Below are 17,769 nucleotides of genomic sequence, written 5' to 3'. Positions count from 1 at the left end.
GTCTGTAGTCTCTTGCACCCCAGGAGTTTGGTGCCAGCGACGAGGTGGAAACGTGATGGCGACAGGTCGAGTTACACTGGTCCTTACACCCGCCCACCCCCTTCCCCAGTCTGTCCGCCGGAGACCCCACCTTAACTATCACATTTTCTGGGGGAAACACTGTAATAAGATATAAAAACTTATAGGCAGACTTTATGACAAACCTCCGGTCTACTATATATGTATATATATATATATATATATATATATTAGGGCTGGGCAACAATTAAAAATTTTAATCGAAGTTAATCGCACTATTTCTCTGATTAATCGCGATTAACTGCATTGTATACGCAAAGCCCAATAATGAATTCAAAAGTAGTGTGTAGTGCACCTTTATTGGAATATTCTCCCACATGAACAAAAGCGCCAAAACATTTGTTGTGCAAATACAATTTAAATCAGTCCTTGTTAAACAGTAGCAGTTAAACAGCATATTTTATGAAAATCAACTCAAAAAATGTAAATACAAACATTTAAGCTTATTACTACCACTGCCAGGGTATTTAAGTTATCCTGTTTGTTATGGAAAATAAATATAATCTACATACAAATCTCTGAGCCACAATCATAACATCTGAACAGGCAATTTCTGAGGTAACAGCAGAAACATTTTTTTTATCAGGGATCTTATGTTTAAAAAACCTATATTATAGGTAGTGGGCTGTTTTAGGGAATTTGGGATCAAATTATCCGTAGTAGCAATATTAATAATGTTGTGTTTATTCTGCGTAGTGCACTTAAAATAATTATGACCATATCTAGGAATTGATATGATGGGAATTTTCAGATTGTTTGCTTGGTGCTTTGATAAACTGCACGCATATACATGGTACTATATTGTGATGTTATGAGCCAGGGAATAAAAGAACTACCCTACCCAGTATGCAACAGGAGTGACGAGCATGCGCGGTAGCCCGGTATAGGTTGTGTCGCCATGACGGCATCTTGTATGTTGTGATATGCACGCTCTGAAAGCAAACATTAAGAACTCAGCCAACACTCCTCGTCTGCATTATTCATAAATAGACAGAAAACACAAATACTCCGCTGCTTCACAGGCTGCTGGATGTAGCTGGCAAAGTATTCCCATGCTAGCTAGCAAGTCTAGCAAGCACGCGTCATTCAGTCCAAAACGGCCCGATCTATCCACATCCAGAATTGTCTGGCGGTCGTAAGTGATCCCGGAGTGACCACGCTGTAAGCCAGCCATGAAATTTGCAGAATTGTCCGGTATTTTTGCCAAATGTTGCATCTTTACCAAGAGCCCCTTGTTAAGAAAAGGCGTTAACAAAATAAAAGCATGTAAACAACATACGCAAATGTGCGATAAAATAATTGTCGGCATTAATAGATTGATGAGTTAACTCATAATTAACGCATTAATTTGCCCACCCCTAATATATATATATATATATATATATATATATATATATATATATATATATATATATATATATATATATATATGGAATCTTTCAACTACACTTAGAAGCTCTTTGTTTTTACTGGGTGGTAACAAAACAATGAAATGACAAGAAAACTGCAAATAAACACAAGCACACATTTATGGGGCATTGCTGTAGCACTTCAAACAATTGCCGACAAATATATATTTTAAATACAGCAAAACAAAAAGGCTGTGAGTTAATGCAAAGCTGGCTTCAGCCGAAAGAAGATGAAAGTCGTCATTTGTTTCAATGTGCCCGAGGGTTTTCACAGAAAAATTATCATAATTTGCGTTCCATAGGTGATTGAAATTGTTGACACAGCAAAGTCTGCCCCTATTCAACCTTCGCAAAGTAAGTACAAAGGCACAGAAAAGTTGACGGTCTTAATATTTTATAAGGTTTGACTTTCCATGCTTTGAGCCACAGTGGGTCAGGGCGGTGATGCAAGAGCTCCATGTTGGAAAGGATGCCAGAAAACCTTGTGATGTGTTTCATCTAAACCGCATGTTTTATGTACTTTAAGTACACCACCAGGATGCTGGCGGCAAAATATTACAAACAGCTGTCAGTGTGAGGCAGTGCAACGTGACGTTCAAAACTGAGCGGTGTTTTCACGTCGAGGTGGTGAATATTGAAACCGTCAGTGATCCATTGAGGGAAATTAATTATTCGGGAAAGCATCAGTATATTTAGTTATGGACCCCCTGGTGGTTGTTTTTGTACACATACTTGTTTCCATAATCGATCTTGGTGATGACTTTCTGCTTGAGTTCCTTGAATTCATCAGTAGGCAATGTTCCAGAGAGGAGCTGGGAACGCCACTCCATCAGCTCCCACATCAGCCCCTGCACCTGCTTCACCCGCAGCTCCTTGTTGGCCTGCACATGTAACACAGCGTCAACACAACCCCACACACTTTTAAACAGTCACTACTCACAGTGCAGCAGCCATTTTGTTACACATTTTTAAGGGAGGAAACCACAGAAATTAAACTTGTGTACAACTAAAACTCAGGAGCCGTATAAATTGACCGGCTAAGTCACAGGGTCTCGAACTCAAGGTCCGGGACCAGATCAGGCCTGCCACATCATCTTATGTGGCACGTGAAAGCCTGGAAATACAAAACCCGAAACCAGTGAAGTAGGCTGGTTGCGTAAATCGAAAATAAAAACAGAATACAATTATTTAGAAATACTTTTCAACTTATATTCAATTGAACAGACTGCGAAGACAAGATATTACATTTTTAAACTGAGAAACATTTTGAATTTAATGGCAGCAACACTTTGCAAAAAAAATGTTTCTTTACTTTTTTACCACTGTGTTACATGGCCTTTCCTTTTAAAAACACTCAGTAAATGTTAGGGAAATAAAGAGACACATTTTTTGAAGCTTTTCAGGTAGAGTGGCCGTGTCAACAACTTGAGGGTTGCAGGTTCGATTCCCGCTTGTGCCATCCTAGTTACTGCCGTTGTGTCCTTGGGCAAGACACTTTACCCACCTGCTCCCAGTGCCATCCACACTGGTTTAAATGTAACTTAGATATTGGGTGTCACTATGTAAAGCGCTTTGAGTCACTAGAGAAAAGCGCTATATAAATATAAGTAACTTCACTTGATGTACAGCTTAAGTTGTTCAACAGTCTTTTAGGCTTGACATTGCGCCACAGCCCAGTCTAGTATCAGCACTCTTTTACTACAAAGCCACGCTGTTGTAACACGTGGCTTGAATTTGTCTGGCTGAAATAAGCAGGGGCGTCCATGATAACGTTGCTTGGATGACATATGTTCATATGCACATAATGCATATGATCCTTCTTGACTCCATTTAAATGTAGAATATATTTATATTATTAATATATTATATATCATATATGTATAATATATGTCATATATTATTTATTATTATTATTGTTTATTGTGAGCGAACTGTGGTGCTGAATTTCCCCTAGGGATCAATAAAGTACTTTCTATTCTATGACAACATATGTTGTTCCAAAAGCTGTATGTACCTTTCGGCATTAATGGTGCCTTCACAGAGGTGTAAGTTACCCATGCCTTGGGCACTAATACACCCCCATACCATCACACATGCTTGCTTTTGAACTTTGCGCCTATAACAATCCAGATGTTTTTTTTCCTCGTTGGTCCGGAGGACACAGCGTCCACAGTTTCCAAAAACAAAATTAAATGTGGACTCGTCAGACCACAGAACACTTTTCCACTTTGCATCAGTCCATCTTAGATGAGCTCGGGTGTAGTGAAGCCGGTGCCATTTCTGGGTGTTGTTGATAAACGGCTTTCGCTTTACATCGCAGGGTTTTAACTTGCACTTACAGGTGTAGTCACAAACTGTAAATACTGACAGTGGTTTTCTGAAGTGTTTCTGAGCCCATGTGGTGGTATCCTTTACACACTGATGTCGGTTGTTGATGCAGTACCGCCTGAGGGATCGAAGGTTACGGGCATTGTTGCTCGCGTGCAGTGATTTCTCCAGATTCTCTGAACCTTTTGACCTTTTTCAGTCTTTTTAACTATTTGTGCCAGCTTTTTTGAAACATATTGCTCACGCATTTGCTGACAAAGTGGTGACCCTCGCCCCATTCTTCTTTGTGAATGAGTGAGCATTTCATGGAAGCTGCTTTTATACCCAGTCATGGCATCCCACCTGTTCCCAATTAGCCTGTTCACCTGTGAGATGTTCAAAATAAGTGTTTGATGAGCATTCTTCAACTTTCTCAGTCTTTTTGCCACTTGTGCCAGCTTTTGTGAAACATCTTGCAGGCATCCAATTCCAAATAAGCTAATATTTGCAAAAGATAACAAATTTACCAGTTAGAACGTTAAGTATATTTTTTTGCAGTCTATTTAATTGAATATAGGTTAAGAATGATTTGTAAATCATTGTATTCTGTTTTTATTTACCATTTACGCAACGTGACAACTGCACTGGTTTTGGGTTTTGTAATATGGGTCAATGAGGTAATTGATCTTTTCTGATATACTAGTCGATCTTTCCGTTTTGACAGAAAAAAAATACATGTACTGCAGGCAAATGCATATAATTTCATTCAATATTTTCTAATAATGTAACAAATATCGTACATGATTTTTCTTAAAACAAAATGATATACTTAAATATCTGTTTGACTTATATAAAAATAATGTTGTTAATGTTAATAATGTATTGTGAATTAAATTTGTGTGATTTTAAGATAGAAAGTAGTTATAATCTGTAATAATAATGAACTATTAGTTTCAATTTTTCCAGTCATCCAACAAATACTATATTATCATACATTAGAAACATTGTATGTTTAAATATATATAAAAATCTGATTGACTTCTGATTTTAAAGCAAGTTATCCATTCAATGGTATAAATGACAATAGATTTTACTTAAAAAAACAAGTAGCTGCTCATTTGCCAAAATGTTACAGTTTTTCTACATATATACATTGTAAACACAACAACAGCAAAATATTTTAACGTAGAAAAACTATCCGCTCTGTTGTTAGATTTTTACCGTATAAAAACCGTGGTATAATATAAAAATAAATAAATCAATCAATCATACGATCAAATTCTGGCAACTGAGCTGCCAGTCTACTTTTCTTTTCTTTTCTTTTTTTACAGCTTAGATTAAAAACATATGTAATGTTCAAATGCATGGTCAATGTGTACTAATATCTTGAGGTGAATCCTTTTACATTTATATACATATATTAATCACAGTTACTCCTGAGGGCAGCCATAATTGCGATGTGGCCCTCACTGAAGACTAGTCTGACAAACATAAGTTAACGGACACAATGACTGTAATTACTGTAATCTGTTTTTATTTTCTGGGTATACAAAACTTTCACTTAATGTGCAATATGGAAGAGTGTTTTTGATTGTATTATTGGTATATAGTGCAATTATTAGTTGAAAATATGTCAATGTGCATAATGGTATTACTATTTCTTGATTATTTTTAGTTTTTTATTATGTTTTACATTTGTTGCTGTATGTAAAATGTGCATCGCAACTTCATCATTTCCCAATTGTGGGATAAAACAAGTTTATCGGTCCTATCAACATGATTATTTAAAACATCCCTAACAGTCTTTTTCATGCCATGCAGCTCAGTTTCCTAAGGGAGGGGCTCATGTTGTTATTTAGAATCTCTTACACATGTCCCAAATGGCGTTTCCCTCGATAAGTCGCAACGCCCCAGAGCCAGCAGCACGAAAAGAGCCCCAGACCATGATGCTACCACCACCATGCTTGCAGTTATTTTGCCACCCACTTGTGCTGCTATATTTAGACTATAATTTATGTGAGCTGAGTCATTTTCAGTAGGTATTCATTTCTCACTGCTTTAAAAGCTGCACAATGACTGCTCTAAACTATATCAATGACAATAGCATGGTTTATTGATAAGATATACTCTAATAAAAACTACAGATGTCCGATAATGTCGGACATCTATAGTTTTATCGGCCGATAAATGTTTTAACATGTAATATCGGAAATTATCGGTTTCAAAAAGTAAAATGTAAGACTTTATAAAAGGCTGCTGTGTACACGTACGCAGGGAGAAGTACAGAGTGCCGAAAAACCTTAAAAGGCACGGTCTTTGCGTGCCGGCCCAGTCACATACAATCTACAGCTTTTCACACACACAAGTGAATGCAAGCCATACTTGTTCAACAGTCATACAGGTCACACTGAGGGTGGCCGTATAAACAACTTTTAGACTGTTAGAAATATGCGCCATACTGTGAACCCACACAAATCAGGAATGACAAACACATTTCAGGAGAACATCTACAGCAGGGGTGCCCATTACGTCGATCGCGATCGACTGGTCGATCTCGGAGGGTGTGTCAGTCGATCTCAAGCCAGGCATTAAAAAATAGACATAAAAATGAGCAATCATCAATCATACCAAGACTTCACTTTCGTCAGTTGTTTGACATTTTTGGCACCCGAGGATTTTGTGAGATGACGCTGGCTGCTGCGAGCTCATATTTAAGAAAAAAATCACTAACAGGGCGGACGCAGAGAAACACATTTTATTTCTAGAGACTCCGTACCTACTGTCAAAACTCTAAAGACCGACTGCACAGTTCCTGTCTTCACCATAAAAGACCTGTTTCATCCTGCCTGTGCTAACAAAATAAGAGTCTCAGAAAGCTAGCGTGCACAAGCTAGCAAGTTACGGAGTTTGATGCCAATGTATTTCTCCCCCGCCCTCAGCGACCGCTTTCTCACTTGCTTGCCCACCCGCACTCTCACTGACGTCACTCACATGCTGCCAGACATTAAAGGGCCACACACATATGCTACTCTCATAACAAAGTGTTTAAAAACGAGTATGCAAGTTGGACAAATGAGATGCCAAATCCAACCACTTTCATGTGGTATTGGACAGAAAGGAGGACTTTTTTTTCCCTCCATTTGAAAATGCGGACGTTATCAGCACCACTGTCTAATTCCAATCAATGCAAGTCATCAGAATCAGGTAATACACCAACTTATATTCTTGTCATTATGAAAGAAAGGAATCTATGTGTGTTAAACATGCTTGTATTATCATTAAACACCATTAACTTGTTAACAAAAATGTCTCTTTCATAAATAAATAAATATAAATCATAAATCGGAATGAGGTAGATCTCCTCGACTTGGTCAATTGAAAAGTAGCTCGCCTGCAGAAAAAGTGTGAGCGCCCCTGATCTACACCGTAACACAACAGAACAAACACCCAGTATCCCTTGCAGCACTAACTCTTCCGGGATGGTACAATATACATCCTCGCTACGCTCTACCCCCACCACCCCCAATCTCTTCATTGTCTCTCAGGGAGAGCATGTCCCAAATTCCAAGCTGCTGTTTTGAGGCATGTTCAAAAAAATAATGCACTTTGTGACTTCAATAATAAATGTGACAGTGCCATGTTGGCAATTTCTTCCATAACTTGAGTTGATTTATTTCGGAAAACCTCGTTTCACTGTTTAATGCATCCAGCGGGCATCACAACAAAATTAGGCATAATTGTTAATTCCACGACTGTATACATCAGTATCGGTTGATAACGGTATCGGTGATTAAAAGTTGGACCATTTCGGAATATCGGACATCGGCAAAAAAGCCATTATCGGACATCTCTAATAAAAACGGTTGCTGAAATGAGTGAGGAGCGTACACACTTATGTGAATGATTGCACATGCAGTGGAACTTTGATTTACAAACCTGTTTATTGTACAAACTTTTTGAATACTGAAGCACAGACCGAATAAAAGTATGCTTAGGTGTTTGATCCATTGTGGCGGGCTGATCAAACTCCGGTGCTCATCCAGTCAGCCGAGCAGTGCAGTCGTTGGCTGCTGTGCTGAGTATTACAATTTTTTTTTTTTTTCCTTTTTCCAGCATTTTTATAGTTGTGCTAGCCTAATACGAGTCCAAAGAAAGCAGTGGACAAGCAATCCACAGCCTTGTCGACTCTACATTCTACAAAAAGCCTAACCAGCAACTGTTACAGTTGAGGAGTTTTGTGATTGAAACAACTGTGAGTGCGCCATGAAGCTAAGGACCGTGTGCGTGTTTGCTGGACAGATGCATGAGGAGGACAGCTTAACTTGTTGTTTTGCCTTTTTTTTTATTAAATAGAAAGCTGATCCATCACCTACTTGCTATATTTGTTTGAATATACCAACCCCGTTTCCATATGAGTTGGGAAATTGTGTTAAATACAATCCAATCCAACACCCTCGATGCTAATCCCGTAGGGGTGATGAATGGATGGTCAGCGCCTGAGAGCTGCGACCTACCACCATGACCTTGAACTACCTTCCCTCTGTTGCTAGATATCAATCAATCAATGTTTACTTATATAGCCCTAAATCACTAGAGTCTCAAAGGGCTGCCCAAACCACTACGACATCCTCGGTAGGCCCACATAAGGGCAAGGAAAACTCACACCCAGTGGGACGTCGGTGACAATGATGACTATGAGAACCTTGGAGAGGAGGAAAGCAATGGATGTCGAGCGGGTCTAACATGATACTGTGAAAGTTCAATCCATAATGGATCCAACACAGTCGCGAGAGTCCAGTCCAAAGCGGATCCAACACAGCAGCGAGAGTCCCGTTCACAGCGGAGCCAGCAGGAAACCATCCCAAATAAACGGCAGATCAACTGGTCTAAAAAGCGAGTCTATTTAAAGGCTAGAGTATACAAATGAGTTTTAAGGTGAGACTTAAATGCTTCTACTGAGGTGGCATCTCGAACTTTTACCGGGAGGGCATTCCAGAGTACTGGAGCCCGAAATGAAAAAGCTCTATAGCCCGCAGACTTTTTTTGGGCTTTGGGAATCACTAATAAGCCGGAGTCCTTTGAACGCAGATTTCTTGCCGGGACATATGGTACAATTCAATCGGCAAGAAAGGATGGAGCTAGACCGTGTAGTATTTTATACATAAGTAGTAAAACCTTAAAGTCACATCTTAAGTGCACAGGAACCCAGTACAGGCGTAATGTGATCAAACTTTCTTGTTCTTGTCAAAAGTCCAGCAGCCGCATTTTGTACCAACTGTAATCTTTTAATGCTAGACATTCTGGAGATGTATGTTGTAATATGTAATATTTCTCACTCCGAACAGGGCCCCCTTAGGAGCCCAGTCTGGATTGTATTTTTTTACTCATACTTCCCCAGCGTTTAGCTTTTTCCCATCTTTTACGGGGCGCCTTATGGCGACCCATCAGCGTTCTTGTTCTGTAACCCTGTACACTGTTTTGTCTAATCTTGAACAGGTCCGTGTTGAAAACAAAGTTTCATTGTACTTGTGCAATGACAATAAATACCTACCTACCTACCCTACATACCTAGATGTAAATATATAAACAGAATACAATGATTTGCAAATCATTTTCAACCCACATTCAGTTGAATATGCTACAAAGACAACATATTTGATGTTAAAACTGAGATTTTTCAAAAACATTCTAAAAATAGCAACAATTCAGAAATCCTTTATAAATATATTTATTGAATATTATTTCAACAAAATATGAATGTAAGTTCCTAAACTGTGAAATAGAAATACAACAATGCAATATTCAGTGTTGACCGCTAGATTTTTTGTGGACATGATCCATAAATATTGATGTTAAAGATTTATTTTTTTGTGAAGAAATGTTTAGAATGAAGTTGATGAATCCAGATGGATCTCTATTACAATCCCCAAAGAGGGCACTTTAAGTTGATGATTACTTCTATGTGGAGAAATCTTTATTTGTAATTGAATCACTGGTTTATTTTTCAACAAGTTTTTAGTTATTTTCATATCTTTTTTTCTAATAGTTGAAGAAAGACTACTACAAATGAGCAATATTTTGCACTGTTATACAATTTAATCAATCAGAAACTGATGACATAGTACTTTATTTTTCTTCTTTCTCTCTTTTTTTTCCCAACCAAAAATGCTTTGCTCTGATTAGGGGGTACTTGAATTAAAACCATGTTCCCCGGGGGTACATCACTGAAAAAAGGTTGAGAACCACTGCTATTCATAATCATAATACCAGGGTGTCTTGTGAGGGGCATTTTGTACTCCCTCGTCCCAGGAAGAATGCTTTGCGGAAATATTTTATCTATAAATCTGTATCGCTGTGGAACAACCTGCCTCAAATTCTCACCAGCATTGAAAGTAAACAGGTTTTTAAAAGGAGAGTAATATTTTATGAGTCTGTAAATTAGCTTGCTTATTGATGATTGTTGCTTGGTTTTGTATTGTGTAGTTATATTTATATTGTAATTATTACTGAATTTTTTGGATTGTAAGTCCCAGTTTTTTTCATTGGTGCGATTTATGTGTGAAATTATTGACACATTACATTTCTGTATTTGTGTAGTTATAATTATTTCTTTTTTTCTTGTAATTGTATTGAGTTTGTGGAGCCCAAGAAGACTAGTGGCTTGTTGTAGCAACCAGCTAATGGGGATCCTTAATAAAAATCAAATCCAATCAAATGTGCTTTGATAAACAAACGTTTCTCTATAAGAAACAATTTCTTGCACTGATGTCGTTGTGGCTTGTGCAGCCCTTTGAGACACTCGTGATTTAGGGCTATATAAGTCAACATTGATTGATTAAATTAAGTTTGTAAATCAAGCTTTCACTGCAATCCTATTCATAAACTGTGTGTAGTTTAGGTGTAAGTAGGTAACATGTATTTGTATAGCACCTTTCAAAAAAGCCACTGTGCTTCATAACATAGTTCAAATATCAGAAATGACACCTAATATACAGAATAAAAACACAGTACCACAAAGAGTTGCTTCCATATGCTTCCCCACTCTCTTAGCGTGGTGGTCACCTCCTTCACCAGAGGCATCTCTGCAGACAGCACCACTTCCTCATCTCTGCAGAGCACATTGACACATTAGAACCAAAACAATGGCTGCATTAGGCTGTAAATGAAAAGTCTTTTGTTGAACACAAAATGACCATTTTAGATTTGTTTTTATGCAGTATGACTATCGATGCTGCCTCAAGTGTAATCAATCAACTTCACTGCACAGTTCAGTATGACGACTGTTCGCCTCGAAAGCTGCAGCAGACTGAGGGCAACAAGAAAAGGAAGCAGTGCAGCAAAGTGGAAAGTATGGAAGACAATTATACAGCACAGGGATTTAAGGCACGGTTGGGGCCATGTATCGCAAATATTCTTTAATCTGCTGGACTAAATAGGAAGCAGTAATGGTTTAGGTCACCTATGTACGATTGTCACAGCACGCTGAGAACCCTAGCTGACCAGGTGCTATAAATATTCTGTTTTATTCTTTTATTTTTAGTTTTTTCCGGAAGGGCAAACGCGGTGTAAAAGAAGGGTTACAGTACACACTAGGCTTGTCCCGATACCAATATTTATGTACCGGTACCAAAATGTATATTGACACTTGTTGGTACTTTTCTAAATAAGGGAGACCACTAAAAATGCCATTATTGGCTTTATTTTAACACAATTCTTATGGTACACAAACATTTGTTTATTATTGCAATCTAAGAACAATTTAGCCCTTAAATAAAATAGTGAACATACTAGACAACTTGTCTTTTAGTTGTAAGTAAAAAAAACAAAGACTCATAATTAGTCTGCTGACGTATGCAGTAACATATTGTGTCATTTATACACACCTATTTTGTGAAAAGTGTGAGGGACAAGGTGTAAAAATGTATTATTAATCCACTTGTTCATCTTCTGTTTCAACATGTTCTATCTACACTTCTGTCAAAATGTAATAATCACTTATTCTTCTGTTTTTTTGGATACTTTACATTAGTTTTGGATGATACTAGAAATTTAAGTAGCAATCCGATACCAAGTAGTTACAGGACAGTGTGGGCGCTAGGAATTTTCAAAATGGGGTCCCAGGTACCCCATCAGGTCATAAAAATGGGGTCCTACTGTATATTTTTGGGGTCCCACTTATTTTGTAAGCATTTTGAAAACAAATGATAAATGTATGCATTGTCCTGTTATATCTCACGTTCTATATTGTGTTTTGGAAAAAGGTTGTCATAAAAATGACTTAATTCATCCAAAAAATAATACAAAAGAAAAGACAGTTTTATGTAAATGTATTCAGTGGTAAACATTCATTCACTTTCTTCTTTCCTTCATGGATCTTTACTGCTGCCGGTATTTGTTTTATCCACCCGTCCATCCTTCTTCCGCTTATCCGAGGTCGGGTCGCGGGGGCAACAACCTAAGCAGGGAAACCCAGACTTCCCTTTCCCCAGCCACTTCGTCTAGCTCTTCCTGGGGGATCCCGAGGCGTTCCCAGGCCAGCCGGGAGACATAGTCTTCCCAACGTGTCCTGGGTCTTCCCCGTGGCCTCCTACCGGTTGGACGTGCCCTAAACACCTCCCTAGGGAGGCGTTCGGGTGGCATCCTGACCAGATGCCCGAACCACCTCATCTGGCTCCTCTCGATGTGAAGGAGCAGCGGCTTTACTTTGAGTTCCTCCCGGATGGCAGAGCTTCTCACCCTATCTCTAAGGGAGAGACCCAAACTCATTTGGGCCGCTTGTACCCGTGATCTTGTCCTTTCGGTCATGACCCAAAGCTCATGACCATAGGTGAGGATGGGAACGTGGATCGACCGGTAAATTGAGAGCTTTGCCTTCCGGCTCAGCTCCTTCTTCACCACAACGGATCGGTACAACGTCCGCATTACTGAAGACGCCGCACCAATCTGCCTGTGGATCTCACCATCCACTCTTCCCTCAGTCGTGAACAAGACTCCTAGGTACTTGAACTCCTCGGTTTGTTATTTGTTTTATATTTTCATTTAATTAGTTGTAGGTGTATTTATTTCAGTGTAAAAGTGTACAACGTTTTTGCTTCAGTCATGTAAAGATGATAATAATGTGCCAGGTCATATATGCATCTGACGAATTGAATTAATTGTTTCCACTTGTATGTAGATCATCAGTCGTTTAAAAAACACCACATCTGCACTTTCATGGCAAATTATGCCAACAAACTTTGAATTTGGGAAGTTAGTTTTAATGTCATTTAATAGAGTGGCGCTCAATGCCTCTAGCACAGGGGTGGGCAACCTTTACCACTCAAAGAGCCATTTTGACCCGTTCACAAAATAAAGAAAACAATGGGAGCCACAAAACTCTTTTGAAATTTATAATGAAATAACACTGCATACAGAATTGTTTTTTTGCTTTGTGCTATGTGTTAGCCAGGGGTCTCAGACACGCGGCCCGCACCTTAATATGAACATTTTATGTTAGTGCGGCCCGCGAGTTTTAAATTAATGCTGTCTCCCTTGCTAACCCTCCCTAACTTACCGGGAGACTCTCGATTTTCAGAGCAACTATTCTCGCGAATGTCTGCTCAATTTCGCCCTTCAACATCAATACCGGCGTGCTATGAAGGCGCTGTCCTTACCGCCCTCTACAATATGTACTAATATCTTACACCGGTAGCAACGAGCCGTATGGGGCTTCCATAGACACAGACGACTGCAACGCATACTTGATCAACAGCCATACAGGTTACACTGAGAGTTGTGATACAAACCACTTCAACATTCTTAGTAATATGCACCACACTGTGAACCCACACCAAACAAGAATGACAAACACATTTCTAGAGAACATCCTCACTGTAACACAACATAAACACAAGAGAACAAATACCTAGAATCCCATGCATCCCTAACTCTTCCGGGCTACATTATACACCCCCGCTAGCACCAATTCCCTCCCCACCTCCGTGCGTCGGTTGAAGTGGGCAGCGTTGGAGGGGCGGGGTTTGGTGCTAGCGGGGGTGTAATAATAATAATAATGGATTAGATTTATATCGCGCTTTTCTATTGTTATATACTCAAAGCGCTCACAGAGAAGTGGGAACCCATCATTCATTCACACCTGGTGGTGGTAAGCTACATCAGTAGCCACAGCTGCCCTGGGGTAGACTGACGGAAGCGTGGCTGCCAGTTTGCGCCTACGGCCCCTCCGACCACCACCAATCATTCATTCATCATTCATTCACCAGTGTGAGCGGCACCGGGGGCAAAGGGTGAAGTGTCCTGCCCAAGGACACAACAGCAGTGACTTTGATGTCCATAGGTGGGAAGCGAACCTGCAACCCTCAGGTTTCTGGCACGGCCGCTCTACCCACTATGCCATACCGCCCTGTATAATGTATAATGATTGGCCCTGTATAATGTATCCCGGAAGAGTTAGGGATGCATGGGATTCTGGGTATTTGTTCTCTTGTGTTTATGTTGTCTTACAATGCGTATGTTCTCCCAAAATGTGTTTGTCATTCTTGTTTAGCGTGGGTTCACAGTCTTGCGCATATTAGTAAGAGTGTTAAAGTTGTTTATATCACAACTTTCAGTGTAACCTGTATGGCTGTTGAACAAGTATGCATGGCAGTCACTTTTGTCTTTCAACAGACGCTGCATAATACATGTGATCAGCTGGCACGCAGATATTACTGTGTAAAGGCAGGCGCTACTAAAAGTTTTAGAGGACTGTAAAGGCAATGCTATCAGGGCACGCCCTCAATATTATCGACTAGGTGAAAATCGGAGAATGTTGGCCCTGGTTTTCTGGGAGAGGCATTAAACTCCGGAATTCTCTCGGGATAATCGGGGGGGTTGGCAATTATGCAGCTGAGCCACATTAGAGTGATCAAAGAGCCACGGATTGCCGACCCCTGCTACAGCATTTAATCTCTGGCTCTGTGGTGGCCATGAGCTGTGTGTTCCCCTTTAAGAATGGCGTGTGTAAATGAGTGGGCAAGTTAGGAGAGGGGGCGCTAGCATGTTCCTGAGTGTTTCTAACATGGGGTATGGCTTTGTGGACAACATAAAAAAAGAGTTGTAACAAATCGACGGCCTTGTCACTCCGACCAAACATCGGAACTGTAGGGACGCACTGCCGAGTAAAATGGTGGGTCTTACCCCCGACAATATATCGGCCTTGGAGGGAACGTCTCCCCTGCGCTCCTCGACCTCGGTCTGGGAGCAGACAAGCAGGATGTTACATGATGTTTTTAGCACCTGGTGAGGCTGAATGTTAGAAAACCAGTGCACTCGGTCATAAAGGTGTTCTTTTTCTTAGCCCGTTTACATGGCGTACAAAACATCTTTCCATCGTCATAAGTGAGCCATTTTGGGTTTATTGCTCGCCATGACCAAAACAATAACACGCGGGAGTCCTTATACCGGAAATGCAGTATTTGTGATCAATAAAACTTTCGGCGGGTCTAAATTTAAGAAATTGTACCGGAAAGTGCATTACTTATAAAAACGCAATAAACGGGGATGGAAATTTGACTCGGCAAATAAAAGCAAAACACAGTTTTGACACGCAGAAGGCAGGGTCGGTAAAACAAATGTAAAAAGTGCCTTAAGGCCGACACTGCAGGATCATACATAGGTCATATTCAAAGTCCTCATGTGTTCAGGGACATATTTTACGAGTTTATAAACATAATATGAAATTTAAAAAGAGGAAAAAAGATTTTGTGACGATATAAATATCGATGACTTGTCCAGGGTGTACCCCGCCTTCCGCCCGATTGTAGCTGAGATAGGCGCCAGCGCCCCCCGCGACCCCGAAAGGGAATAAGCGGTAGAAAATGGATGGATAAATATCGATGTAATCATAGTAATATCAATTAGATACACTATTGTACTTGGTGTCATTACAGTGGATGTTAGGTGTAGATCCACCCAAGGCATTTGTTTACATTCAGGGGTGCTAGCTTGCCGTTTAGCGGTTAGCTATTGTATCCTCCGACGGTGTAGTGAAGCATGTTCAGCTATTCCTCGTTCTGCAGTGATAATGATACCTGTAAAAAACTTACTTTATTTGTCACCATGGAGGAGAGGATTAGTGATTTAGAAGTAGCTAAATAAGTGCAGACTGCGGATGGACGATCGCCGCTAGCTAGCGAGCTATGTTTTAAAGCACCTCTTCTTGACGGCGTTTCAGTGTAATAACTTCACCTTTATCTTAGTTTATAAGCCAAAATGCGTCCATTCTCCCTTTTCTGTCTACACACCGTGTCTGCTTGTAAGTAGTCTGTGTGTGTGCGCTGCCGAACATGCTCCTCTGCTCGTGAAACCAGCAATGTCACGACGTGACGTCATACCCGGAAAACAGTACTTTTCTAACTGAGTATAGTACTGTTTTTGATTCATTAGTACCGTGATACTATACCAGTACCGGTATACCGTACAACACTAGAACACACACTTACCCGCGTTGTTGTACAATGACCTCCCTCAGGTGTACAAAACTGGCAGGAAACACACCCTGGAATGCAGAATCTCTTTAGTTATTTCACACATTGTCATTGTAGGTTTAGTTGACATCAAATCCAATGTACAGGAGCTGTTACCTGGTAGGCTTTGTTTCTGGCCAGGTGCCCTCTGTACCATCCTAGAAGACACAATGATTTATATATGAACATACTTGGATGACTATACAAAATCTACCAGATATTTTCATGAAACTTGGTGGATCGTCGGTCTACGTGCAGAACAAGACCCCGTTACATGTAGGTGCAAGTAGGAATAACAATGTACATTTAGAAACTCATTTCCTCTTATTGCATATTTTTCAACAAATAAATAGAGACACCCTGCTCTATTTGTCACAGTTTCCTTATCTGTAAATCCAGTTTGGGTGAAATTCCACAAAACAACAACAATGTTATCCATTAAAAGACTAAAAAACTTTGAATGAGTCATACTATTATGTAAATCATAATGGGGCTATTTCTTTCTATATTTAGCATATTCATTATACTTTATCTCACTTTTGTTATTTGCCTCCTGCCGTGCACTGGCTGGATGTTTAAGAACTCAAAAACAGTCAAATAAAATGCGCCATGCAATCGGATGGGTTTTGATGTGTCCTTCAACACATCTCCCCATAAATGTTGATGGTAATTGCAGCGTTTTTCTGTCTGTTGCATTTCATTTGTGATATAAAGTTGAGGTAAATAGTTGATCATACCTTGTGTAAATTTGAATATGGACATGTGTTAAGTAATTAATTCATGAACAGACAATAAATGAGGAACAACCCCCAAAAAAATCATTTCTTCAACATGATACACAAAAAAATGACAATGAATATACAAATGTTGCAAAATGAGATTCACTCACTTCAAACACAGCGTGTCTACATTCCCAATGGAAAAGGCTAAATTATCATTATTTTAAACGAACAATCTAATTTCTCTCATAATTGCAGCATTTATTAAATATGAATGAGTTTGGTAATCCTAACTCATTTAAATCAGGAAACATGTTTTGTGATTTAATTTCAGAGAGAGTGGGAAATAAAGAGGATGTAAGAATCTTTTATACCATGTTTCAAGGCTGGCCTCAAGGGCAAATAAAATACGATCACGATCACTTTTTTACAAACCCCAAAACCAGTGAAATTGTCACATTGTGTAAATGGTAAATCGCGCTATATATATATATATATATATATATATATATATATATATATATATATATATATGTATATAATTAATAAAAAAATATATAATTTCTATCGCTCGAGAGGCTGCTGACGTACTGCATAACAGTGTGGTACGCCAGCTGCACTGAAGCAGACAAACAGGCGATTCAGAGGGTCATAAAGTCTGCACAAAAATCATCGGCTGTCCCCTGCCCTCCCTGAAAGATTCACACAACTCCCGTTGCCTCAACAGAGCAAAAAATATTACCAAGGACA

General features: G+C 39.5%; 1 protein-coding gene across 1 annotated transcript in view; it reads right to left on the bottom strand.

Annotated features, from left to right (window-relative positions):
- Positions 1-17,769, bottom strand: part of LOC133552549 (dedicator of cytokinesis protein 2-like) — a 393,779-nt gene that overhangs the window by 361,961 nt on the left and 14,049 nt on the right. Inside the window, 4 exon segments of the mRNA XM_061899789.1 lie at positions 2,220-2,368; positions 10,806-10,902; positions 16,277-16,332; positions 16,418-16,458. Of these exon segments, the coding sequence (XP_061755773.1) occupies positions 2,220-2,368; positions 10,806-10,902; positions 16,277-16,332; positions 16,418-16,458 (343 nt within the window).

Source organism: Nerophis ophidion, linkage group LG05 (assembly GCF_033978795.1).
Source record: "Nerophis ophidion isolate RoL-2023_Sa linkage group LG05, RoL_Noph_v1.0, whole genome shotgun sequence".
NCBI classification, from domain to species: domain Eukaryota; kingdom Metazoa; phylum Chordata; class Actinopteri; order Syngnathiformes; family Syngnathidae; genus Nerophis; species Nerophis ophidion.
Note: the sequence above shows the minus strand (reverse complement) of the source record. Positions and strands in the feature narration are given on the sequence as shown.